General features: G+C 40.8%; 1 protein-coding gene and 1 pseudogene across 1 annotated transcript; both read right to left on the bottom strand.

Annotated features, from left to right (window-relative positions):
• Positions 1 to 3,232: 3,232 nt before the first annotated feature.
• Positions 3,233 to 27,573, bottom strand: LOC132236659 (protein LEG1 homolog). The gene is made up of 7 exons (XM_059699744.1): positions 27,462 to 27,573; positions 15,816 to 16,055; positions 10,725 to 10,811; positions 10,012 to 10,196; positions 7,355 to 7,455; positions 3,583 to 3,821; positions 3,233 to 3,432 (listed from the first exon to the last, which is right to left on the bottom strand). The coding sequence occupies exons 1-7, from the start codon at positions 27,571 to 27,573 to the stop codon at positions 3,332 to 3,334; spliced, it is 1,065 nt and encodes a 354-aa protein (XP_059555727.1). The 3' UTR covers positions 3,233 to 3,331.
• Positions 11,779 to 12,799, bottom strand: LOC132236871 (acidic leucine-rich nuclear phosphoprotein 32 family member A-like; annotated as a pseudogene).
• Positions 27,574 to 27,927: the final 354 nt, after the last annotated feature.

Consider the following 27,927-nt stretch of genomic DNA (forward strand, 5'->3'; position numbering starts at 1 on the left):
GCCTTTCATGTACAGATGAACATATCCAAGGCTGTGCCCCCCTCCACTTTCTTATCTTTCACACACCAAGCCAACAATTCACCTGATCTAAATCATTACCTCGCCCAGACTACGCTAAATATTCAAGGCCCATGTGTGATACGTATGTGCAAAGGCGATGACACAGCAGTTTTACTGTACGCACTGTGCAAGTGTACCTTCCTATAACCCACATACTGATGTCACTGTCAGCCAAGAAGCCACTTTTGTCTGAGTTGGTATAAAAATGTGTTGCTGACCAGCCAGTGCGTAGCTATTTTGTGTTTGCTACTGTGTTAGCAAGAACTGCTTTGTCTGATGGCTCCTGTGTCTGTAATGACTACTTGGTCTGCAATAAAGTCTCTCCTATATGCCTGCAGCTCCTCATGTCTTCTTCCAATTCCCAGCATCCATGGAGGTCCAGCCTCTAGCAGAGGGGCTGTGACCAAACATGCCCATTATGGCTAGGGTTCAGGACCTGAAGAAGGGGCCGTGCGCAAATGAAAACACTAGACAAGAAATGTGAATTTAGAAGGCATGGGAGCCAGGTGGAAACTTCCCCCTAGTGGAGAAGCTCTCCGAAAACCTGGGCCTGTCAGCTTTTATTCATTTGAATACACATTTGCCCTTTAGGAATGCATACAAGCATATCAAAGGTAAAGTTTGGTAAGCAGTAAAAGGATTATCAGGTTAGGGAATTGCCTTCAGCCATTGAGCCCACAGCAGGGCAATATTATGCTGATTTTCAGCCCTGCTGAATATCAAAGTCCATTGGCCTTCCAATGGGTCTTTTTGCATAATATGCTAATTACTGTTGGTTTTAGCCTCTGGTACCAACAGCCAGTCTTAGGCTGTTTACCTTGCCCTGTGTTGCTTTTCCTAGGAAACCTCAATAAAAATCTATGCCGTCTCCTCAGTCCTGTCATCTGCTCCCCTGAGCCATGTGTGGCATGGTGTGAGGACTTCTTTTAGAAAACATTAAGTAATCAATTCATTCAATGACATTTGCCTGCCCACGTCTGCAGCCAGTCATATCTCCGTAAACTAAATCCTGGGTATATATTTTTTTATTACAAGGGTGATCTAATGGGTAGAAGCTCTCCTGCCATTCTGGTTGAACAAGTCTGAGTACAAAACAGGTTCTTACAGGTATCTTAAGTGGCAGCAGAAGCATAGAAGTAAGAGGTTCAAGGAGGGACTGAAATTCAGCTGCCAGTTGCACCTGTATAAAGCAGGTCAAAGCGTGTGTGGAACTGGTCCTAGCTGCAGGGGCAGAGGATTCAAGAGTGATGCACAGATGTCGATTCAGAACCCCTGCACTATGACCTGCCCTTACAGGCCATAATTGGGAATACACAGGCTATAGGCTTATGCAGGCCAAGCTCTTCCCTCTTTGCTTGTGCTGTGTGTTTATTATAATAACACTGAGTTGCCAGAAAACTCTGAAAATCATCCCTGACCTTCAGAACTGATTTGACACATAGTAATTGAGCAGCGGCCTCATTTCTGGTGTTGCCTCAGCACTGACCTGCCATGGTGAACATGATAGAACAGCTGCTTGTCTCTGAGATGCTGAACAAAGGATTACTGTAAAAAATTAATCTCTATTGAAAGGAAGTATTTTGAATGTGTAGTCAGAGAATTTACTTTCTTGAACCTCACCCTCCCCACCCACTGCCACCTTCCCTTTAAAGTAAAGGTGAGGTTTCTCTTTTTCTCTCTTGCATGTGTGAGTCTAGCAAATGGGCTGATATGCCAGCTGCTCTAAATGAATTCCGAGTCTCATCATTTCAGGATTCCTTTCCTGTGGTGTAATTCCACTGCATGCCAAGCTGATCACCTGGCCTTCACTGCATCGCCCTGTGCAAATCAGGTCATAGATGATAGATGAGGAATAAATGGTCTGTTTTCTAATGCAGAGGCAACCTGTTTTCTGTCAACAATTACATATCATGGTTTGGGCTTCCTGGCGTTTATGCTATAGTCGTGATTGAGTTTTGATATAATGAGTTCTTATTGATGTATTGTTCATCAAACATATACTCTGTGCCACAAATACTATTTTGTACACATTATCCTGGATGTCCACTACCTTCTGGTTATTGAACTAGTTAATTTTTATAACCAAAATCTTGTGACTCTCAATGATCTTCATTTTTGTTACAATCTTTTCATTTTTAAGAAGTATACTGCGATACAAGGGAATTTGATAAATTGCTAAGGATTAACCAGCTAACACTGGCTGGAAAAATAAAAGAGCTTAGATGCAAATTCATCTTTTACACATTGGTGCCCATATTACTTTACCATAATATCTAACGTTTGCCTTAAATTTTTCATTTTATTTTTCCAAATGGTTCATAAGTGGATATATTTTGCCTATAGTTGAGACCCTATGTAAAGCCGTCTAAACAAGCTGTGGAAGGAAGTTACCATGAGGACAGCAGGAGGGAAAGCCACCTTCTTGTCAGTACACATTGTCTCTTATTAAAAGTGAGAATTTTTGCCCTGTATGGTCCTGAAATATTTTTTAAAAAGCATGGACTAGAAAAAGAAGTTTAGAAAATAACGTTTTCTAACTTTGAGAGAACTAAAAGCCTTTCAAAACATTTTTGATTAAGAAATACTTTCTAAATTAATAGTTCATTTTTAAGTGTCTTAAAAATCCAAATTCATCATCTAAATTTTTATTTAAAAATTTCTGCCTCTTGCTATTGACCATGAAAATCTATTCCTTCAAATTTCATGAAATTAATTTAGGTAGAATAACATCCAAAATTCAAATCAGGTTTTATGATATTTATTAATTTATTGGCATTTATTCACCTATTCAACTGAATTTTCTTCCTTTTTTTTTTTTTAAAGCAAGCCCAAGATTCTTCTTCTTTTTTTTCTTTTTTAAAAATATTTTTATTGAAGGGAAAGGAGAGAGAGAGAGAGAGACAGAAACATCAATTTTGAGAGAGAATCATTATTGGCTGCCTCTTGCATGCTCCCCACTGGGGATTGAGCCCACAACCCAGGAATGTGCCCTTGACCAGAATCAAACCCAGGATCCTTTAGTCCTCAGGCCAACGCTCTATCCACTGAGCAAAACCAGCCAGGGCTCAACCACATTTTCATTGAATAGTAAACATTTTATTATTAATGCTAATTCAATAATTATTAAAAACAAATTAACAACAACATGAATTAAAATATAGGCATAGACAAGACAAAATTATGCAAATATGCAAGACTAAATGTTGAGAACACTTTTTCTCAAGGAATTATTCTCGTAGATTTTTGTTTTATTACAGATTTCCAGAAGTACTTAATTAAAATAGTGAAGGATGAATTCCAAAATCTCTCGAAACAGTTCTCTTGCAATTTCTGACTTCATAAAAGTTTTCCACACAATGAAAGACAGTGTTCCTAAAAAATAGTAAAGATATTTATGAGTTGAGATAAAATTTATTTCTTTAGACATTCTGTTGTAGTGATTTATAACAATGATTCTAATGTTTTTTCATTACTTATGAAATCAGCACAATAAGAATTTTCAAAAGTTAAAGTGTTTCTTACCTGTATACTTATGCACAATGTGCAAAAGATTTAGAGCAAGCAGGACACTTTTCTGAAAGCCAGTAAAGTCACTGATGAAGAGGGGTTGGTCCCCACAAAGAAGCACTCGTGTGGGCAGAACTTTCTGGAATTCATAAGTTCTAATCAAAGTTGTAGGAAAGAGGGGTGGAGCTAAATAATCCACAAACAAAGCCCAATTTCTTCCAAAATCTGCTTCTTGTTTAGAATAATACCTTAACCTACAAGACAAGGGGTGGAGGGAAGTTCCCATTTATAATTAGTCAACTAAGAATTTTGCAAACTCAATTTTCAAAACAGATATTTTGTTCAAAACTACATCCTACTACTTTTTAGAATATGGATTGTAGAAACTGGCTGCTGCTTTTAGCTCTTAGATTTGAACATTTGAAAAGATTTCATTAGAATTTTAAATCTGGAAATTACCATACAGAAAATGGTTTTAGTAGAATACTTTTCCCTTTTCATAAATCCTGCTCCATTTGCATACATGCTGAAATGTGACTAAGTCTCATTATTTTAAAACTAGAGGCCCGGTGCACGAAATTCGTGCGCAGGTATGGCCCTAGGCCTGGCCTGCGATCAGGGCCATCTTCCCCAGGTGCCCACAGCCGGCCCTGCCCCCTGCTGCCACCCACCCCTGGTTCCCGTTCGCCATCGGGTGATCGATACCTGATGGCCAGGGGAAGGGACCGAGAGGGGGTCAGTGTGCCTCACAGTGACTGGACCAGCGGTTATTCTGGTCATTCTGCTGTTAGGGTCAATTTGAATATTACTTTTTTATTATATAGGATGTAAAGATATATTCAAAGAAGATTAGCAAAATTTCTGCTGAATTTTGATATTTTTAAAGGAACATGTGATTTCCATTTCAGGTAACCACTAAACAATAAAATAGCTTACAGACTATTTTTCTTGCTTTTTAGGTAGCTTGGTATTTTTTTTTTTCTGATAAGTCCCCCTTATCTGAAGTTTCACTATCCACAGTTTTCGTTACCTTTGGTTCAAAAATATTAAATGGAAAATCCAAGAAATAAACAATGGTTAAGTTTTAAACTGTATGCCGTTCTGAGTAGCATGATGAAATCTCTCCATGTTCCACTCCATCTTGGGAATGTGAATCATTCTTTTGTGCAGCATGTCTATGCTGTTTATCTCTGTACAGCTTAGTCACTTAACAGCCATCTGGGTTATGAGATTGACTGCTATAGTATCTCAGTGCTTGCATTCCTGGTATAAATCCCACGTGGTCATGGTTTATAATCCCTTTTTTATGTGGCTGAATCCTGTTTGCCAGTATTGTGTTGAGGATTTCTGTGTATGGATCTTTGAATATCAGTTTGCAGGATACATAGTTTTATAAACAGAAGAGCTATAAGGGTAAAAGCATAGCCTTTGGAGTTAGACAACCCTTGACATAAATCTTCCTGACACTATCAATCTGTGTAAACTTCAGAAGAGTTACTATCTATAAAATTTATTGTTGTAAGAATTGACTGAGAGATGAGAAGAAAATCCATAGTTCAGATTCTGTCATGCAGCTATTAAAAAATATTCGTATAGTTATAGGTTGACACCTATGTAGACAGCCATGTAAAAAAGTTAGAAGTTCAGGATATAAAGTAAATATGTTAGTAAAAAAATAATTAACTTTTGTATTATGTTTCTACTAAGATCAACAAGAGGTGTTTGCTTATTTGTTTTCCCCTGAGGTGGTATGTGAAAAAAACAGGCACATACACATTTAAACTTACTCATCAAACAATTCATATGGATATTATTTTGACTCAGGTTATTTATAAATTTGATCTATTGAAAATTAATCAAATATTTCCAAATTAGTCACATTCAATAGTTTGGAATAAATGCAATGAGCATAAAAAAACAAATAAGCACATAATAGAAATTAAATCATAAACAAAATCTGCAGGATCCTTAAATTTTAACCACTTGAAGTAGTGTCACACTTTCAAGAATAAAAACAAGTTTTCTCATCTCTAGGAGAAGACAAAGTAACAAGTTGTCATCAAAACATTTTTAGACTTCCTCAATCCATCAACAAAAACTTGCCTCAGAGAAATGGTTTGGGAAACAGAGTTTGGCAAGCCTCCAATCAGTGTCATCTTTCGAAAGTCAATCCTTTAGGAACTGGCCATTAGGAACTGGAGCCCATTGTATAAACATGTTTCTAACGAAAATTGATAGCTATCTTACCTGAGTATTCTCATACTGGTAACTCAACTAACTTAAAATCCACAAATCCCTGAACTCTGCATCTCCTAATAACCCAGTTCACTAATAACCCAAAACTAGATGAGAAAAGTGTTCTGCTCAGTGATACTGGGCCTGCCAGATGTAGTTCTCCCTTCCTATAAATGCAGTAAATTCAACTTTGTTGTTTAATTTCAGATATTGAGGGTTGCTCTCATCATCCTCTGAGAGTTGATATTAAAAATGCAATTTTCTAGAAGAATTTCATTTTGCATGTGATTGGGAATGTTTGCAAAAATATTGTTTTATAAACTATTTTCTATAAACTATAATGACTTGATCTCAATTACGATCTTTAGGTTGCAACCCCTTCTCTATTTGCTTGACCAATAACCTCAAGTTTCATTGGCAGTCATAGAAATAGCCAAGCAGCCGAGTCACAACAAAAAAGATGTGATGATGGCTAAAATACCAATTTATTTCACAGAATGCCAAGAGGATGAAGTTTTCTGTGGACCAATATGAAAATCATCTTTGAAGCAATACGAAGAGCCAACATATACAGAACAACATGACTCCTAAATCTGTTGTTTATATCTTAATTGAATATGTGGTCAGTGGGAAAGATAAAATTAGGTGGTTAACAAGAAGGCCTCAAGCATGTGTGCCTGTGCTTATATGTGCTTTTTAAACCAGTCACTCATCCTTTCCTTCTTTCTACACCAGATCTCACTCTGGATGCCTGATACTACCCCAAATATACTGTCATTCACTTCCAGACCAAGTCATACTGCCTCATTCAACCTCATTTGCTATAAAATTGGGAGACTTGCCGAAACCGGTTTGGCTCAGTGGATAGAGCGTCGGCCTGTGGACTGAAGGGTCCCAGGTTCGATTCCGGTCAAGGGCATATGCCTGGGTTGCGGGCGCATCCCCAGTGGGAGATGTGCAGGAGGCAGCTGATCGATGTTTCTCTCCCATCGATGTTTCTAACTATCTCTCTCTCTCCCTTCCTCTCTGTAAAAGAAAATCAATAAAATATATTAAAAAAATAAATAAAAAAAAATAAAATTGGGAGACTTTTAACGTCATTTTAGCTCTTCAGTATGATAACCAAGATGCCTCTTGGATAGCTCCTTCCAAATATGTGTTAACCAAGTTATTTTGTCTGATCAAAATGACGCAGAGATCATATAATTATTTGTCATTACACTCCCTGGTTTATAAACACCGGTTTGGGTAAAACAACCTTTTGTTTGTTTGCCTCTTGGACTTCTGGTTTGATTTTGATTTATTGCTTTTTCTTTTGTTATACTTTATGATACAAATCGGCTTTTTCCCATAGTTTTCCTTCTTACTTGTAAAACACTTTTTACTTTATCCAGTAAAACATTTTCTTGTCAGTTTTTTCTTTATCTGTAATACCCCCATAGTTGACATATTGGTAAATAGGTTAATTGAAAAACACTTCAATGAAAAAGGTAATGTAAGATGGAAGTATTGTTACCATGTAAAAACAAAATAACTTTAGATCCATTCTTACCTGTTGTGAAAATTTTTATGAGCAGCCTCCAAGGATGAGACATGTGCAGCCCATAAGTACTTCAGCAGGTCATCAAAACTACTAGAACCGGACTTTAAATGCTGTCCAAGAAGAACAAGGTTATATTATTTAAGCAATGATAACTGTCTCTCTTCCTGAAAAATCAATTCTACTTACAAATATAATTTTTCAACATCTAAATGAGGGGAGTTTTTTTCCCTAAAAGTTAAGATATGAAAGATTTAATGCTTAAAAGTCTCTAAAAGCTTAATATTACTTATATTAATTACTAGTGATACTGAACCCATTTGAAAGCAATAAACCATGTGTTTTAGGATTTTATACTGTTCAGAACCAGAGCTTTAGTATTTTATTGTATTTTGTTTACTTGTTGTTCTCTGGGCATATAATGAACTTTCCACAAAGTCTTAAGAGTCAGAAATGGGCCCTGACCAGTTTGGCTCAGTTCATAGAGCGTCAGCATGCGGACTGAAGGGTCCCAGGTTCGATTCCGGCCAAGGGCATGTACCTTGGTTGCGGGCACAACCCCAGTAGGAGGTGTGCAGAAGGCAGCTGATCAATGTTTCTCTTTCATCGGTGTTTCTAACTCTCTATCACTCTCCCTTCCTCTCTGTAAAAAATCAATAAAAATATATTTTAAAAAAAGAGTCAGAGATGGGGTAAATGGGAGGAGTAAGAGTATTTTGTCTAATTATATGAAACTAGAGGTCCAGTGCACAAAAATTTGTGCGCTCGGAGGGGGGATCCCTCAGCCCGGCCAGTGACCTCTTGCAGTCTGGGACCCCTCGGGAGATGACCACCTGCTGGCTTAGGCCTGCTCCCCGGGGGATTTGGCCTAAGCTGGCAATCAGACATCCCTCTGGCAGCCTGGCAACCCTCAGGGGATGTCCACTTGCCAGCGGGGAGCAGGCCTAAGTTGCAGTCGGACATCCTTAGCGCTGCTGAGGAGGCAGGAGAGGCTCCCACCACCACCACTGTACTGGCAGCCATCAGCCTGGCTTGTGGCTGAGCAGAGCTCCCCCATGTGGGAGCGCAATGACCACCAGAGGGCAGCTCCTGCATTGAGTGTCTGCCCCCTGGTGGTCAGTGTGTGTCATAGTGACCAGTCATTCCCAGTCTTTCTGCTGTTAGGGTCAGTTTGCATATTACCCTTTTACTGTATAGGATAGAGGCCTGGTGCACGGGTGGGGGCAGGCTGGTTTGCCCTGAAGGGTGTCCCGGATCAGGCTGGGGGTCCCCACTGGGGTGCCTGGGCAGTCTGGGTGAGGGGCTGAGGGCCGTTTTCAGGCTGGCTGGCGACTGAAGCTCCCAGCCTCTCCTGTTTTTATTTTTATTTTTTATTCTGGGATTTATTTACCTTCTATAATTGAAACTTTGTTGCCGTCACTGGAGCTGAGAGCCCGGCTCCTGCTTGCTCCAGCTCTGTGGCCATGGCTAGCTGAAAGGAGGTATCTGGGGTTTGTTTAGCTTCTATAATTGAAACTTTGTTGCTTTCAGAGCTCAGAGCCAGGCCGTGGCAGGCGGGGAACCTTGGCTTCCTCCATCACTGGAGCAAGCAAGCCTCCTGCTCACTTCAGCTGCGTGGCTGCTGGCCGCCATCTTGGTTGGGTTAATTTGCATATTGCGCTGATTGGCCAATGGGAGGTATAGCGAAGGTATGGTCAATTACCATGTTGTCTATTATTAGATAGGATATAAAGATCTGTAGAGGGAAACTTGTTTGGTTTTGGTCATTTACTCTTTCACCCATGGCACTTTACCTTAGATATCAATATTTGATACTGATTGTTAAATGATTGTTTCAGTCAAGTTATATCCTATATAATAAAAGCCTAATATGCAAATTGACCGAATGGCAGAACAACTAGTGGAACGACAGGTTGCTATGGTGCACACTAACCACTAGGGGGAATACGCTCAATGCAGGAGCTGCCCCCAGCCTGAAGGCCCCAGGCCAGCCAAGGCAGGTGCCAGTGGCATCCCTCTGATTGCCCTGCCAGTCACCCCACATAGGGAGGTGACCAGCAGCGGCGGTGATGGGGGGATGGGGCTGGCGAGTGGGAGGCGCCAGGCCGGCCAAGGCAGGTGCCAGCAGGGCTCCCCCGCCCTGATTGCCCCACCAGTCACCCCACAGATCAGCTATGATCACTGGTGAGGCCTAGGGAACATACCCATGCACAAATTTTGTGCACTGGGCTTCTAGTTTGTTTATAAAGAGACTTGAAATAATCTGACTAAATTCACCATAACCTATATTATATTTGTATTTCTATATAGGTTTTTGCATAGTTGGCCCTGAAATTATAATAAAAGAGAACACTTTATGCTCTATTAGATCAAAATTCTCATGTGTTTGCATATAATTCATTTGGTGTGAGAAAAGTGGATAGGGCAGCCTCAATACTCAATGGGTAATGAGGGTGCTAATGTGATATGATGTCATTCAGTAATCAACTCATTGATATTTCTGTCATTATAATAAATATTTTAATATTAAGAACTTAATTCTTTAAGAACTTGTTCAATGCCTAAAAAACTCTACATTAAATATATTATGCAAAAGTTGTCTGGTGACCCCCAAAAAGTATTAATTGAATTACTAAAAAACAAAAGAAAACAAAAGCCACACACAAAACCTGGTAAAATTCATTCCACTTTTTCATTGCTTCTGGAAAGGATGAATGACAGCTAGAAACATTAAAACAAAAACTCATCTGATCCTTGTATGGTGGCAGCAATGTGACATTGTCTGATGGTATCCCCATTATGCCAGAATCAACTGCAGCAAGGAAGGGCATTGCAGAGAGATAAAAATTAAGGTCTGTGTAAACAAAAATTATGATGAATATTATTAGCATACAAAAGAGGTTGCTTTTGAAGTAAAGAAATCTATCATGAAGGTAAACCCACAGATTGGGAAATGTGGTAAACCTTAAGCAGTAGTTCTGGGCACTTCAGAAACGATCAGAAATTTCCCTTATTCTCATATGCAACTTGAATGTGCTTCTCTTAAGGATCCTGCTCTCCTAAAGCAGAATGGATTTATGCTGTGGATTTATTACTTTAAAACATAAAAAGATAATAATGGCACTTAATGTGCCCCTACCAGGGCTGGGGATCAAGCCTGCAACCAAGGTACATGCCCTTGATGGGGATCAAACCCAGGATGCTTCAGTCCACAGGCTAATGCTCTATCCACGGAGCCAAACTAGCTAGGGCTGAATTAATTTGTTTTGTAAAAGCAGTAATGCTGGTGTTTGTTTTTGGTCCTCTATTTGGAATTCAGGGTTAAATTGATTCTTTGTGGAAAGGTCATCAATTTGTGATTTGACTTTTACATTATACTCACCAGCCCACCAACTGTCTACAGAGATGCACAGATGATCCCCAGACTTATGGCCACAGTCTGTTCTTTGGGTGGGGTCAGCTAATCTGCCTGGAAAAGAGGGAATCCAGATTAAGGTTTACTGGACCATTTCTAAACTGTAGCTTAAAAAAAACCAAGAAACAAACAAACATGCTTGCCTCTTGTCATTATATATTCTGAGTAATTTTTTTCTTATCTTCCCATGGCAAGAATACATCATTCTCAGTAGCCTTTACCAAAAAGTGTTTTTTGGGTTTTTTTTGTCATTCACATTTTTTTCAAGAATAAAATTTACTCTATTTTGGTTATTATGCAAACCCAAATTTCTACTATCAACTCACCCCATTTCCCAATTATATTATTTCTCTAGCAAAAGTTAGGTATCTCCTGTAATCCCAGCATTTTCTTCTCTCCATCTCCTTTTCTCTCCCATCTGCTACACTAATTCCAAGCTCTATACTTTAGTTCACTCTATTTTTTTCTTCATGGATTACTTAAAAAAATTCCAACAACATTTCACCTTGTTTTCAAGATTCAGTTCAAATCTTGTTCTATGTCTAGATTATTCTAGCTCCCAACACTCTCACTTTTATCTAGCATGTTTTTATTCGCAGGCATTTTATTGTCCTTGGTTGTATCATTTCTAGTTTTCCTTCCTGTGTTATAAGTCCTTTGAGTGGAGGCATGGAATCTAGCATAAATTTCTGTACACCTTTCACAGCCGCCCCTTTCCCCCCATTTTTCCTCTCTGATGGCACTTCTTTATCTTGTCTTAGACTCCCAATATTCTCTTCCCAATTCCAACATTTTTCTAGGCAAAATTTTGGCTAAGCAATAAAAATGAATAAATACTGATGTATGCAATCAAATGAATAAATCTCAAAAGCATCATGACAACTAAAGTAAACCAGACCAAAAAAGAGTATACAACAGTTTATATGAAAATTCTAGATAATGTTCCCTAATCTTTTTTTTTTTTTTTTTGTGGCAGAAAAAAATAGTATTTTATTCCACCCCCTCCCGCTCACCCTCTCCCCACAACCCCCAGTAAAATTTTCCCCTCTCGTTCCCACGGCAACGTTACAATCAGAAAAAAATAAGTTTCGGGGGGGTCAGGATTTGGGGGGTACGGGTAAAAACAGTCAAATCACAATAGGAATTTTTCAAAATAGGTATCCACTTAGTCATCTTCTTCTCCTTCATCTTCAGGTTCTCGTTTTCGCTTCTGACCCTTTTCTTCTTCACCACCAGCCTCTTCTTCGTCTTCCTCGTCGTCTACTTCCCAGTCGTTATAATCTTCTTCATCCTCTTCTTCCTCTCCACTCACATCCTCCTCTTCACCTTCTTCCTCCTCTTCTTCCTCCTCTTCATCTTCCACTAGATGAGCATCCTCATCATACTCTTCCTCCTCCTCCTCCTCCTCGACCTCCTCCTCCAGGCCCTCTACGTAGCCCTCGGCGTCGGAATCAGGGGCCTCCTTGTCGTCCAGGTCACAGCCATCGAGATATGTAAGTTGTGGGAGGAGCTTGAACATGTTTTCTCGGTAGTCGTTCAGGTTGGTTACCTCACAATTGAAAAGGTCTAAGCTCTTGAGGTTTTTCTAACTTTTTCAGTGGCTCTATTGTGCTGAGGTCTTTGTTGCCACTTAAGTTTAGATGCTTGAGGTTCGGACACTTTTCTGCCAATACTTCCAGGCCCCCTGAGATTCTGTTATCGCTTAGTTCAAGCTTCTTAAGTTTGTTTTACCTTGGTAAGTTTGCGACTGAGGTGAGGCCTACGTTGATTGTGCTTAAGAACTCCAGTTCTTCAAATTCATCTTTGAGGCCTTTGATTCTGCCTTCACAAGACCGACAGTTGTCCAGGACAAGCTCTTTCACATCAGCGGGCGTCCTGTTTCGCAGCTCTAAATGAATCCGTTTGTCCATCTCCATCTCTCGCGCTCTCTCTCTGCAGAAGCTCCCGCGCCGGCGGAATTCAATCAATAAACCCCGAACCCACGGCCGCGCGTTTTAGGACTTTGAAGGCTCAACCAGCTCCGCTGGGTTCTCGAGCACCCTGTTCCCTAATCTTCTGTCAGAGACAGAACACCTGTGGTTGCCTGTAAAGTTAGGTGTTGAGGTGGGTGACAAGTTAGTTGGGAGAGTAGGGAGGCATGCAAAGAGAGAACAGAGGGTAAAAATGGTTCTTTAAAGATGAGAATACGTTTTCTTTCTGGTCATTGTTGATGGTCCTTAGCTTGAAATACTTATATGGGTTACTTTAAAAAAATTAATCCTATTTTGATTTTCTCTAGTTATGTCATGTAGTTTTACTTCAATTAAATACTAAGTAAAATCAACCACTAAAAAAGAGAAGAATCCCATTTATTATGTTCTTGAGTGAAAATAAAATTTTGCAAGGTATCCAATCCAACATTTGATCTTGTCATTTGTGGATTATTGAACCCAGGGTAGAAAACGTTATGGAACTTGCTAGAGGCCCGGTGTACGAATTCTTGCATGGTGGGGGTCCCTCAACCCGGCCTGCACCCTCTCCAATCTGGGACCCCTCAGAGGATGTCCGACTGCTGGTTTAGGCCCACAGGATCGGGCCTAAACCGGCAGTCGGACATCCCTCTTGCAATCCGGGACCACTGGCTCCTAACCACTTACCTGCCTGCCTGCCTGATGCTCCTAACTGCTCCCCTTCCTGCCTGATCGCCCCTAACCATCTCTGCCTGCCTGCCTGATTGCCCCTAACTGCCTCTGCCTGCCTTTCTAATTGCCCCTAACCACCTCTGCCTGCCAGCCCGATCGCCCCTAACTGCTCTCCCCTGCCAGCCCAATCGCCCCTAACTGCTCTCCCCTGTTGGCCTGATCACCCCTAACTGCTCTCCCCTGCCTGCCTGATTGCCCCTAACTGCCTCTGCCTCAGCCCCTGCCACCGTGGCTTTGTCTGGAAGATGTCGGTCTATCTGGTCTAATTAGCATATTACCCTTTTATTAGTAGAGGTTTGGGATCCTCCTCAACCATGTCCCAGGAGTTCAGATATTTTTCTTCTCCATGCTAAGGACTGCCTAAGAATAGGACTTATAGTGGGTGTCAGGAGATCCCCCTGATGAACTTGCTTGTAATGCCAGCTCAGGATGCTATCACAGATCAGACCTTGCAGAGTCTCATCTCCTATATTTTCCACAAAACTACCCATTCTCTCATTGATTCTTTTCTTTCAGTACAATTTTCTGGAAGCTGATGGTGAGGGTCCCTTATTTCTTGAATGCCATTGTTAGCCAGAATAAGAGAGTTTGGGATTTATAATATTTTTGTTCCAATACAAATCTTCACTTTCATTCCTGAATGGAGATATAATTTTCAGGAAGAGAACATATGATAGAAAGGTTTTCCTGCGAAGGATTTTTATGCTTTGTCACTCCAGTCTACATGATTTCTTAATCACATTTAGAACTGTAGGTAATGGAAATTAATTTTATGTACCCTTGTGTATTTAATGTACAGTATATTGCCTTAACTGTTTTGCTCATGGGTGTACTCCCCAGGACTTAGAACTAGGCTTGGCACCTAGTAGCACCTCAATTAATAGTTGTTGATATGGAATGAACTAGGTCTAATATGCTGTGTCTCAGTGAATGAAGAATCCAGTGGCCATTTGTGACTATTTAAATTTAAATTAATTTAAATAAAATTAAGAATTCAGGTCTTTGGAAGCATTATCCATCTCAAGTGCCCATTAGCCATCCTATACTAATAAAAGAGAAAAATGGTAATTGGCGTACAACCGATACCTTTTTCATTGGCTAATCAGCGAGATATGCAAATTAACTGTCAGCCAAGATGGCGGCTGGCAGCCAGGCAGCTGAGAATAGGAGGCTTGGTTGCCCCAGCAATGGAGAAAGTCAAGGATCCCCGCAGCTGCGGGGCTCTGAGCTCCTGAAGCAACAACTCCAAAAGATACAATGTTTCAATTATAGAAGCTAAAAGATGGCGGTTAATTTGCATACTCAGGCTCCAAGCAGAGCGAAGCCAAACAGCCCTGAAGCAGCAGGGCAGAGAGGCCTCAGGGCCTGTGATCAGCGGAGTCGAGAGGCCTCCCAGCCCCGGTGATCAGCGGAGTCGAGAGGCCTCCCAGCCCCGGTGATCAGCGGATCCGAGAGGCCTCCCAGCCCGGTGATCAGCCGAGAGGCCTCCCAGCCCCGTGATCACCGGAGTCGGAGGCCCCGCGATCAGCGGAGCAGAGAGGCCTCCGGGCCAGGGATCAGGGGAGCCGAGAGGCGTCCTGGCCCTGGGATCAGCGGAGCAGCGAGGCTTCCCAGCACCGGGATCAGTGTGACAGGGTGCGGAGCCCCAACCCTCTGATCGGCCCTGCTCTGTGCATGACAGGAGTGGCGCTGCAACCTCCCTATGGACCCTGCCTTGAGTGTGACAGGGGGTGGTGCCCCAACCCCCCAATCGGCCCTACCCTGAGCATGACTGAGGGTGGCATGGCAACCTCCCAATCCGCCCTGCTCTGTGCATGACAGGAGGCAGGGCCCCAACTCCCCAATGGGCCCTGCTCTGAGCCCGACCAGGGGTTACACCTATGATTAGGCCTGCCCACTGCCACCCGGGAGCAGGCCTAAACCAGCAGGTCCTTATCTCCTGATGGGTCCCAGACTGTGAGAGGGCACAGGCCAGGCTGAGGGACCTCCTCTCCCAACCCCGAGTGCACAAATTTTTGTGCACCGGGCCTCTAGTATATAATAACACATGAGCACAGTAGGTCTCCTTTCCCCTGCTGGACAGTGCAAAGATAAGTTTTTCATTATTGCACACAGTTTTGTGGGCGTTGCTGAGTAGAAACATCATGCAAACTGGGGCATTCCATAATTTTATGCTTGATAAAATTAGTTTAGGAAAGAATAAAGAGAAAGATAGATAGGGAGGAGTGTGGGAAATAGTTGGAAAAGGAGTGGGAAGAGGAAAAAGACAAATAATCAATTTTCACAAAAGTTGTGTTATATATACAAGGTAATGCTTCCTATTTAATTTTCAGTTAAGTCAAAGGGTCATTGTAATGAAAAAGAGAGTCATTCTTACCTGTATGATATTGCCATCCATGATGTATAGGTAATCCCCACAAAATATTTTGTTCATTTTCTGGTGCAAATTTTTCAAAATACTTGGCTGTTTCATTCAATAGGATTTTATATGCTCCTTGTCTTTCAAGGTAATGCCAGAAATTAATGATGTACTTTCCATTTTCTATCTTGTAATCACTAAGCTTATCAGGACAATCTTTCCACAGAGGGGGATATGCATCTGAGAGACTGGATGCTACTGCAAAAGAAGCAAAATTACAGCCAATCACTACACAAGCCCAGGAAAATGGGAAGTCCTGGTGTTTAACCTGGAGATTAAAATTATGACAAGAAGTTAATGAAATTGGAGGAGGAAGTCATATGATTTTTTTTTGCACATCTGCTAATAAAAACTCTTTATTATCTTTACTAAAAATGATAGGGTGGAGAGATATAAAGATAATGAGGTACCTATCTTGTTAATGATCTTCCAAGTAAATAATGTTGATTATATATCAGTCTTTAGACTTTTTAGTAATGCTTGATTTCTTCCTAAATTTATTTCTGTCTTTCATATGAACTATAATAATGAATTATATGTCATCTCCAGAGGTATTGTATTTTTTAAAAATATGTTTTTATTGACTTCAGAGAAAGGAAGGGAGATGGAGAGGGATAGAAACTTTGATGATGAGAGAATCATTGATTAGCTGCCTCCTACATGCCCCACAATGGGGATCAAGTCCACAACCCTGGCATGTGCCCTAACTGGGAATTGAGCCCTGACCTCCTGGTTCATGGGTCAATGCTCAACCACTGAGCAACACAGGCCAGGCAAGAGGTATTGTATTTTAAAAGATAGCTGTTGATCTAAACTCATCTCTATTGGATGGCATTTAGCAACTTAAAAGTATAAAGTAGATAATTTTAGATAGAATTTGAAAGATATTTTAGTGATATTTTTTCTTTACCAGATCTTTTTTACATGTCGGTAATGTGCAAGCCCAGACTTGTATGTCAGACCTGTTACCCCAAATCCCACATTAGTAGGATCTGAGGCAAAGGTAGTTTATTTAGGGTTAAAAAAAAAAAGGAGGTAGAAAGTAAGGAAAGGAGGATAAGCTAATACAGGAAGAGATGGTTGGCTTGCCTCCACTAAGGATATGGCTGCTTAATGTTGTCTTGGAACTAATGAAGACCATTATTATGAAAGACCCAGTGGCCTTGAAAGAAAAAAGTGAGCGGAATTTTGTCTAATCATCCACTGATTAAGATGACCCAAAGGGTAGGAACTCTCCTGCCATTCTTCTTGCACAAATCGGAGTGTCAAACAGCTTCTTACAGGTGTCCCAGAGAACAGCAGAGGAGTTGAAGCCCAAGGCAGGAGGTAAGGGGTACAGGTCAAACTGCAATACAGCTGCCAGTTGCACCTGCACAAAGCCGGTCTAAGCCTGTGTGGAACTGGTCCAAGCAGCACGGAGCCAGAGAACCCAGCAACCTGAAGCTGCCCAACAGGAATGCACAACAGTCACAAGACAAGCTGCTTTCTCTGGCCAAGCACTTGGGAATGTTCTCTGACCACAGTGAAATCAAGCTGGAAATCAATGACAGAAGGACAACAAGAAATTTACCTACAGCCCAGCCGGCATGGGTCAGTGGTTGAGCATCTACCTATGAGCCAGGTGGTCATCCCCAGTGTGGGGCATGCAGGAAGCAGCCTATATATAAAAATATATATTGTTTTAAAAATCCTATTTCCACTTGTTAATATATAAACATGCTATTGATTTTTGTTTTTTCACCTTGTATTGTAGGTAATTTTCTTTTTTAAAATATATTTTTATTGATTTCATAGAGGAAAAGAGAGGGAGATAGACATAGAAACATCAATGATGAGAGAGAATTATTGACCGGCTGCCTCCTGCAAGCCCCAACTGGGAACTGAGCCCGCAATCTAGGGCATGTGGCCTGACTGGGAATCGAATTGTGACCTCTGGATTTATAGGTCGATGCTCAACCACTGAACCATGCCAGCCAGATATGGGAACAGGATTTTTTAAGTGCCATTTACAATAACTTCAGAAAAATTTAAATATTTAAGTTAAAATATAAGAAAACATGTAAGGAATCTGTGTGATGAAATAAATCAAAGAATACCTAATTGCTTGTAGAGACATACCATACTCATAGTTTGGATAATCTAATAGAGTAGAGATATCAATACTCCCTATATTTATATATAGGTTCCACCTAATTCTTATCAATAACTCAATAAGGTTTATTTCCCCCAAATATAAAGAATTTTACTCTAAAATTTATATGGAAAGAGAAAGACCCTATATTATCTAAAAACTATTTTGAACTATAGGAATACAGCGGGAGGAGTCATTTTCCCTGGCTGCATACATAGCCACAGAAATCAAGACAATGTGGCACTGCTGGAGGATTAGGCACATAGATTATGAAACAGAATAGAGAAATGAAATAAATCTACACAAATATGAGTAATTTTTGACAGAGATGCAAAGACAATTTAATAAAGGAGGGATAGATTTTTGAGTAAGTGATGCTAGAGCAATTGGACATCCACAGGCAAACAAATAAACCTCAGAGTAATTCACACGCCTTATACAAAAATTAACTCAAAGTAGATCAGGAAGATAAATTTAATACACAAAACTACAAAACTTCTAAATAAAAGAGGATAAAAAAATTTTGAAACCTATGATTAGGCAAATAATTCTTAGACTTGAATCCCGGAGCACTTAAAAGTAAAAGTTCATAAAAAATAATTTGATAAATTGGACTCTGCAAAATTTCAAAAATTTGCTGTCTGAAAAATAGTGTTAACAGGATGAAAAGATAAGCCATAAAAGGAAAACTGATCCATGGGACTCAGGAAAAAGTCTTTAAATTTCCCTCTGTGAAAGAGTCTATTATGAGGAGGAAAAGATAAGCTACAGACCAAGCAAAAAGTATTTGCAAACCACATATCCAACAAAGGACTTGTGCTCTAGAGTCTAGTCTAGACTATATAAAGAATTCTCAAAACTCAACAGAAAGTAATCAAATTAGAAAATTGGTCAAGACATGAATAGCCATTTTCCCAAAGATATATAGATGTCAAGTAAATACATGAAAAAATGTTTAGTTAGCATCTTTTAGCCATTGAAGAAATGCAAATTAAAACCACAATGAGATATCACTGCATACCTATAAGAATGGTTAAAATAAAAAGTAGTGATAACAAAAATGCAAGTATGTTCATTTGTATGTTGCTGGTGGGACTGTAAAATGGTACAACCACTCTAGAAAGTAATTTGGCAGTTTCTTTTAAAAGTGAAGACCTTTTTTTAAGAAGTGAAGAACAGATTAGTCATTTCTAGGGGTCAGGGTAGGGAAGGGATGAGCTAAATGTGGATACAAAAAGGTAGAATGAGGAAGTCTTGTGGTGATAGTATAATTCATTATCTTGATTGTGATAATGATTACATAATGCTACACATATGATGACTTTGCATAGAGATACACACATATATATACAGGCACACAAATGAGTGCAGGTATAACTGGTAAAATCTGAATAAGCTGTATGGCTTGAACCAATATTAATACTTTTGTTTGATAATATAAAATGTTCACATTGAGGGAGTTTAGGTAAATGGTGCCTGGTACCTCCCTGTATATTTCCTTACACTTTCCTATGAATAGAAACTTATTGCGAAATAATAAGTTTTATTAGAAAGTGAGAATACATATGTGTTATTTTATTTTATATAAATTTGTGCACGGGTGGGGTCCAGCTGGCCCACCCCAATCAGGGTCAAGCGGGCCCAGCCGGACAGGTGGAGGGGACTCTGGAGGTTGGCGATCCGGCACCGCCCCCCTGGTCCAACTCCCAGTTGAGGGGACAATTTGCATATTAGCCTTTTATTATATAGGATGGCCAGTTTCCTCTGTGGGGTAATAAAGGTTTTAAAAGTTGTTGATTTTTGCTAATTTCTGAGTAGAGGAATGGCATGCCAGCACGTATTTAATTTGTATTTCTCTTATCATGAATATGTTAACACAAAGAATATAACTGTCAAAACAGATTCACATGAATCTGAAATTTTTCCCAACCCGAAGCTTATTAATAATTTTTAGGATACAAGCAAGAAGCAGACATACACAGAATTGATTTTGGAGGGAAAGAAGGCTTCAGACACTGCATCCTAATTGTCTTTTTCTCCTGCACGAATGTGCAATTTGCATTTGTTTTAAAAGACATGTTCTGAACAGCATATGCAAATATACTGTCCTCAAAGGCAGTGATTCCACTCCTAGGATTCCCAGTCTTATGTTCTGTTACTAAGACAGGTTTTAAAAAAGCCTATGAGATTAATTTTCATCATCAGCTCAACATCATAAATCCATAAATTCTATGCTTATTTGCAATAAGTGATCTAAACAGATGTGATACATCCTGCCTGATAAAAGCATTTTTATAGAGTAAGTCCCTGTTATTGTTTCACTAGAGGCCCAGTGCACAAAAACTTGTGCACTCGGGTGGGTCCCTCAGCCCGGCCTGTGCCCTCTCGCAGTCTGGGGCCCCTCAGGGGCCCCTTCCCCAGGCTGCTGGCACCAGTTTTCCTCTGGTGCCCAGAACCCAGGCCTTCGCTCTTCGTCAGGAGGGGCCGGCATGGCAGGCTTCACTCTTTGCTCTTCACTTGCCGCGAGGGCCCCAGGGTCCCGGCCGAGGCTGGCAAGGTGGGTGAGGGCCTTAGCTCTTTGCTCGCTGCCCGGGCCCCAGGGGTGCGGCCGAGGCCGTGCCCCAGTGGCGGGGCTCGTGCAGCGGGCTTCCCTCTTTGCTCTTCGTTCTCCATGCTGGCCTTTGCTCGCTGCTCCTGCCTGGGGCCAGCCGGGTTCGCTTTGTAGCTTGGAGCCTACATATGCAAATTAGATGCCATCTTTGTTGGCAGTTAATTTGCATATCGCCCTGATTAGCCAATGGGAAGCATAGCGAAGGTACAGTCAATTACCCTTTTTGTCTTTTATTAGATAGGATAGCTAGCTTGTGTACTGGGAGATGTTTTAAGGGAGGACAAGTATATGAAGAGGGCTGGCCTAAGTCAATCATAACCAAGGGCATTCTGCTTAGCAAGGGATGAGAAAAACCTGATATTAATTTACTTCCAAATAAAGAAAGTATAGCCTTTTTTCATGTTTAAGTGACATTTGGATATCTTTTTTTATGTTTTATTGATTTTTTACAGTGAGGGAGGGAGAGGCGCAGAGAGTTAGAAACATCGATGAGAGAGAAACATCAATTAGCTGCCTCCTGCACACCCCCTACTGGGGATGTGCCCGCAACCAAGGTACATGCCCTTGACTGGAATCAAACCTGGGACCCTACAGTCTGCAGGCCGACGCTTTATGCACTGAGCCAAACTGGTTAGGGCTTGGATATCTTTTTGCCAAACTTTTTTTTATTTTGCACATGTCTGTATGCTAACCCATATATACACACATGTCTATGTTTATTTCTGTATATATCAGTCTGTATATGTGTTAAACATGTCTGACTCTAAGCTAGTACCAATGGCTCATGCTACACTTGCCCTGACCCCACTCTTACTAATATATTTGTATCTTTTTCACTGGTGGTGATAATCCAGGATCTTATTATCTACAGATATTATTTTTTTGTTCAACCTGGGATACATGCAATATAATAGTTTCAGAATTGCTACCCTGTACTTTTATGAGAAACAAGTGCATAATAGAGTACTGTATATATACAGCCATCTTTGACCTCACAGTATCCAGACTGTTTTCTAAAATTACACCTCCACCTCTAGTCTTCTATGTACCTGCATTTCATCTTGGGTCTTGCAACTACTGCTGATAAATAAGCCCATGGCTTTGGTGGCCTCTGAAGTCTGAAGGACATGTGTGCCTCATTTGAGCAGACCCATATGTAGTGGCCTGAAAAGCTGTTCATTTTATTTTTTATTTTTTTAAAAATAAGTTTTATTGTTCAGATTATTACAGTTGTTCCTCTTTTCCCCCCAATAGCTCCCCTCTACCTGGTTCCCACCCACCCTCTGCCCTTACCTCCCCACCATTGTCCTCATCCATAGGTATTCGATTTTTGTCCAGTCTCTTCCCGCACCCCCCACATCCCCTTCCCCCTGAGAATTGTCAGTCCACTCCCTTTCTATGTCCCTGATTCTATTATATTCACCAGTTTATTCTGTTCATCAGATTTTTTATTCACTTGATTTTTAGATTCACTTGTTGATAGATATGTATTTGTTGTCACTTTGTTGTTCATAATTTTTCTCTTTACCTTTTTCTTCTTCTTTCTCTTCTTAAAGAATACCCTTCAGCATTTCAAGTAATGCTGGTTTGGTGGTGATGAACTCATTTAGCTTTTTCTTATCTGTGAAGCTCTTTATCTGACCTTCAATTCTAAATGATAGCATGCTGGGTAGAGTAATCTTGGTTGTAGGTTCTTGGCATTCATCACTTTAAATATTTCTTGCCACTCTCTTCTGGCCTGCATAGTTTCTGTTGAGAAATCAGCTGACAGACATATGGGTACTCCCTTGTAGGTAACTAACTGTTTTTCTCTTGCTGCTTTTAATATTCTCTTTGTCTTTTGCCCTTGGCATTTTAATTATGATGTGTCCTGGTGTGGTCCTCTTTGGATTCCTTTTGTTTGGAGTTCTCTGTGCTTCCTGGACTTGTAAGTCTATTTCTTTCACCAGGTAGTGAAAGTTTTCTGTCATTATTTCTTCAAATAGGTTTTCAATATCTTGCTCTCTCTCTTCTTCCGACACCCCCATAATTCGGATGTTGGTACACTTGAAATTGTCCCAGAGGCTCCTTCCACTATCTTCATATTTTTGGATTCCTTTTTCTTTTTGCTTTTCTGATTAGGCTTTTTTGCTTCTTCGTATTTCAAATCTTTGACTTGATTCTTGCAATCCTCTAGTCTGCTGTTGGATCTCTGTATATTATTCTTTATTTTAGTCAGTGTATGTTTAATATCTACTTGGCCCTTTTTCATATCCTTGAGGGTCTCAATAAATTTCTTGCAGGTTTCTAGAATATTCTTGAGTAACCTTATCACCATGGTTTTGAACTCTATATCCATTAGTTTGCTTCCCTCCATTTCTTTCATTTGTGACCTGTTTCTTTGTCTCCACATTTTGGCTGCTTCCCTGTGTTGATAGAGTGGCTTTCTGTGCTAGGTGTCCTATAGGTTGTAGCTGGATATTTGTAAACAAGGATCTAAAGTCCTGCCAAGAAGAAGTGAATTGTTGCACACAATCTTGAGTTCCTGGAAAATTTACATCCCTGGGAAAGGATATGATTAAAAAGTCATGGGTAGAGCAGAAAGGGAATGCACAGCTGCAAGTTGTTGTCAATGCGCTATTGTAATGTAGAACAAAACAAAATTTTGTTGATTAACTGCTGATGCACTAACCTCGTGCCAAACCCCCATAAAAGCAATGGTTGAGGGTACAGAGTTGCTACATGCCTGAGCGAGCTGTAGCCCTCTGTCCAGCATCAGTCGCCTGTGTGCTCGTCTTTTCTCTGCGTCTTCGGTTCATTAAACATCTCTCAACAATAGGGCCCAGTGGCTCAGCCTCCCTAATTACCTGAGGTGAACACTCTTCGTGCACCCCTTTGTGGGCTGTGTGCACAGTATTATTGTAGTTATGCCTTGATTGCTGTTGGTATCACTGGGAGGAATTGACCTCCAGCCCAATTGGCTGTGAGGACCAGCTGTGTCTACAATGGGAGAACTGCTGTGCTGGAAACACCCTTATGGGGCAGGACTTCCTTCAGTGGGGCTTTGGTGCTCACTGAGTCTGCCCCCTGAGTGTGTCATTAATGGATCTGAAGAGTTGTAACCTGGTGTGGTCTCACTCTGACCACTGGGCACACTGGCTCTTGGATCTCCAAGGAGGTGCAAAGTCAGCCACTGCCTGAGGCCACCCAGTAGGTGCCATAGAGAGATCTTCAGATTCCTTCTCTTTGTTTTGGGTTTGGAGGTGCCCAGATGAGGCACAGCTGTGAAGCAATGCAGGCTGCTGATGAGCCTTAGGCCTTCTTTTGGAAGCTCTGGGGCTCTTTGACCCAGCTGCAGTTTGTTAGGTTTTAGATTGCAAAAGGCCAGTCCATTCATATGCAAAAGCCTCTGTGCACAGCTTGGGTGGGATTGTATATTGGGTGGGGTGGAGTCTTAGGGAATCACGGGGCGGTGCAAACAGCAATGGTTGCCCATCAACCCTGCCCAGATAGGTCCCTGGGTCTCTGTGTCCCAAGGCCCATGCAGGAACAATGATGGCTGCCAGCACCTCTAAGAGAAAACTGCCCTCATTTTCCGGCCTGATGCCAGACAGTCCAGTTTCTCCCCGTATGAGTCTGGGTCCCCAGTGTCTCACCCAGAACTGGAGTTCAGAGCAGTTGGGAGCTTGTATCTCCTTCCCGATTGAAAAAGACCACAGTGTACCAAGTTGCCAGCCCGTTTTGGACGCCTCCGTACCTCCACTTTTCCGCACCTCTGCACCTCCTACTGGTCTCAATGCGCTTTTTTCTTTCCCTCTAGTTGTAGAACTTCCACTCAGCCAGCCTTCCCGTGGTTCTGGGTGATATCCATTTTGTCTTTTAGTTGTAGTTTTGATGTGATTGTGCGAGGCAGTAAGTTCAGGTGTTACCTATGCCGCCATCTTGGTTCCTCCAAAGCTGCTCATTTTAGTGAGACCCAGCACAACAGAACTCTCTGCCGCTAGTCTGGCTGCCATGAAATCTGCTCTGTCACTTGAACCATATGACCCAACAGAGCAATGGTGCTTGAAGTATCCATGTAAGACAAGGATGCTATATGGAGCCTTCGGGGGACCCCTATGTTTGAATTGTAGTCCAGACTATTAGGATTTTAGATTCAAGCTCTAGAATCCTCTTCACATAATGGCTTTCCTTTTGAGGAACAATTTCTCCCTTGTTACTGGTTCTTACAGGCCTGACCATGATCTAACAAGTTACCATGCAACCTGAGTTGCTCATCATGAAAGGGCGTAATCTGACCACCAAGCCCATCACTAAATTGAAGTAGAATATAAAACGATGATTTTGAACAGGCCCTGTAAACACAAGGAAGCTGCCCAACAAAATGGCTCAGATTCCCATGACCCATATGCCTTCAGCTCTTTCTATCCCATGCCTTATTTCTGGCTTCATGGGCAATTCCATATGACCAGTTGTCTGAGAAAAAATAATTGAGTTTGATTTAGAGATGCTTCTGCATGATATATTGGCACTTCCTGAAAGAACACAGTTGAGTCTGGCCAGCATTGATAAGTTGTTGAGCATCGACCTATGAACCCAGAGGTCACAGTTCGATTCCCAGTCACAGTTGTGGGCTCGATTCCTCGTATGGCAGCCAATCAATGATTTTCTCTCATCATTGATGTCTCTCTCTCTTTCTTTCTCTCTCTCTCTCTCTCTCTTTCTCTCTCTCTCTCTCTCTCTCGTCTTCATCTCTGAAATTAGTAAAAATATATTTTAAAAAAGAAAAACAAAGTACAGAGCAGATATAGGCTCATGCTGTGGAATTCACTGGTCTGACCATGTCCCATCATTCTGAAGTAGCTGGAATGATCTTTGCAGAATCATTTACCATACTTGTGTGGCTGGGGCAATGGCCTCCAGATTTGGCACATGCTAGTTATCAAAGACTAATCCATGGTGCTATTTCTTCTATAGACCTGACTTACGGTTTCCAAAATCAAGGAGTCAAAATCACAAAGTGTCAGTCCTCACTATTATTCCTAATGATTCACTAATAAACTTTTGCTTCTTGTGCCTGAGACTTTGGGCTGTTCTCATCTCATGATCTTAATTTCAAAAGAAGAATATTTTTTTAAGGGGAAACAATAATAGTTCCTTTACATTAGAAGTTGAGACTATAAGATGGCCATTTTTAGCTCCTTGTGTCAGTAAATTTACAGGAAGAGAGGGAGGTAAGATAATATGAACCTATTTTGTTTCTTTCTTACCTTCTTGTTTTAGTCCCCCACTTGCTCTTTTTGACCTGCTTACCCTCAAATGGGCAAGAGTAAAGATCTGGGTGGTCTTGTTAATGGATGTAAATTTCTCAAATTCATTATTCTTTTTATTTTATTATTTTAAAATATATTTTTATTGACTTCAGTGAGGAAGGGAGAGGGAGAGAGAGCCCCACACTGGGGATGGAGCTGCAACTGGAGCATGTGCCCCACCTGACCTGTGACCTCCTGGATTACAGATCAGTGCTAACCATTGAGAAACACCAGACAGGCAAGACTCTCTCTCCTTTTAAAATGACTCATTGATTTGGCTCTAAGGATGGCCTTGTGTCGCCAACACCCAGATGCTGTTAGTACCTAACACCTGCAGCCTCACAGAGCTCCAGTTCTGTTTTTGTCAAATCCCTACAGAGCTTCTCCATCTGTGATCTCAAGTCACCATAACTGAACCTGCCTGAGACTTAATTCATCACCTACAACATGAGGCTTGGTGAACCTTCCTTTCTGTTGGAAAAAGAAGGTATTTTTCAGTTTCACCACTCCTTTAGATATCTTTCACTCTTCTTCCCTCCTTTATAGCCAATTTCAGAATTTTGTCTTTTTTTTCCCCTTTAACTAATTTTTGCTTTGCCTCTCTTCACCACTCTTTAATCAATGTTTATACCTAACACCTGGATTGGTTCTAAAGTGTCCAACCTAGTCATACCCATTCCATTTACTTCCTTTAGTTAATCTAACACTCATCTTGGTAATCCTAAACAAAATTTTTTTTGTCATATTTCTTCACAAAATAAAGTATTTCTATATTTCTTATTGTTCCAAACACAAATACTTGGCCTTCTTACCCAATAGTACACTGTATTTCTGCTCTGGCTGGGCCTTGCTTTCCTTTCTCTCTGTTCTATGGTGTCACTCACGCACACATCACACATCAAACACACACACATCACAAATCACACAACAGGATTCAGTCTCTGGATGTTGGAACCATGCGTTTCACCTTAGTGAATGCCCACCGTCTTGCACATTGCTCTCCAGAGAGCAGTCACTAGTCACTTGGGCTATGTAAATTAATTCAAATGAAATAAAATCTGAAACTCAATTCCTTAGTCACACTAGCCCCATCTTATGTGCTCAATAGTTATATGTGGCCAGTGTTACGCTACCAGAAAGTGCCCACACATAATATTTATCAAGGAAGAAAGTTCTATTGGCCAGTGCTAGATACAAAATCCTGAACACAGGGATTATTTCATAAATGTTTGGTACAGAAAAATGAGGATAAAAATGGGAGCCATAAGAGGAGGAAGAGAAAAGAAAATGGAGTTGGTGAAGAGAGAGAGCCATAACCAATTTTTAGAAATCTAATATCTTTTTAGTTTACATTATATTGAAAATTCATGAAATGAAAAAGAGAGTCATTTCTTACCTGAATGATTAAGCCAGTCATGCTGAAGAGGCAATCCCCATAAAAACCTTGGTCATTTTTGTGTGCAGATTTTTCAAAATACCTGGCTGTTTCGTTCACTAGGATTTATAGGTCCCCATTCTCTTAAGATATACCCTGCCACTTTTCAGTCTTACCCTGTAGTCACTGAACTTACCTGGGATCTCTTTCCACAGAGGGGGGCGTAAATCTGAGTTATTGGTTGTTCCAACCGAAGGAACAGATATACAACCAACTATTACAGAGACCCAAGAAAGATGGAAAGTCATGGTACAAAATTAGAGATTAAGATTATGGCAAGGCTTTTATTGGGGAATTGAGGCAGGAGTCATAGTATATGTTTATACCTAGCCAATCAAAAGTTTGCATTCCTTTTCCTAATGATAATAGGGTGGAGATAGAAATGTTACCAATGAGATTAGGGTGACTCCCTTGCAACATAAGGTTGCCAGTCTGGGATTTTATTCACATGACTAAGTAAATTTATTATTCAATGATTGTAAGACTACATAAGTAAGCATATTCAAGAACCTTAAAAATATTTTATTATGTATCAACATTCCTGTATACTCTCCTTAATGTTGCCCATCTAGAAATGTGTGTGTGTGTGTGTGTGTGTGTGA

This window comes from Myotis daubentonii, chromosome 6 (assembly GCF_963259705.1).
Source record: "Myotis daubentonii chromosome 6, mMyoDau2.1, whole genome shotgun sequence".
In the NCBI taxonomy this organism is placed as follows: domain Eukaryota; kingdom Metazoa; phylum Chordata; class Mammalia; order Chiroptera; family Vespertilionidae; genus Myotis; species Myotis daubentonii.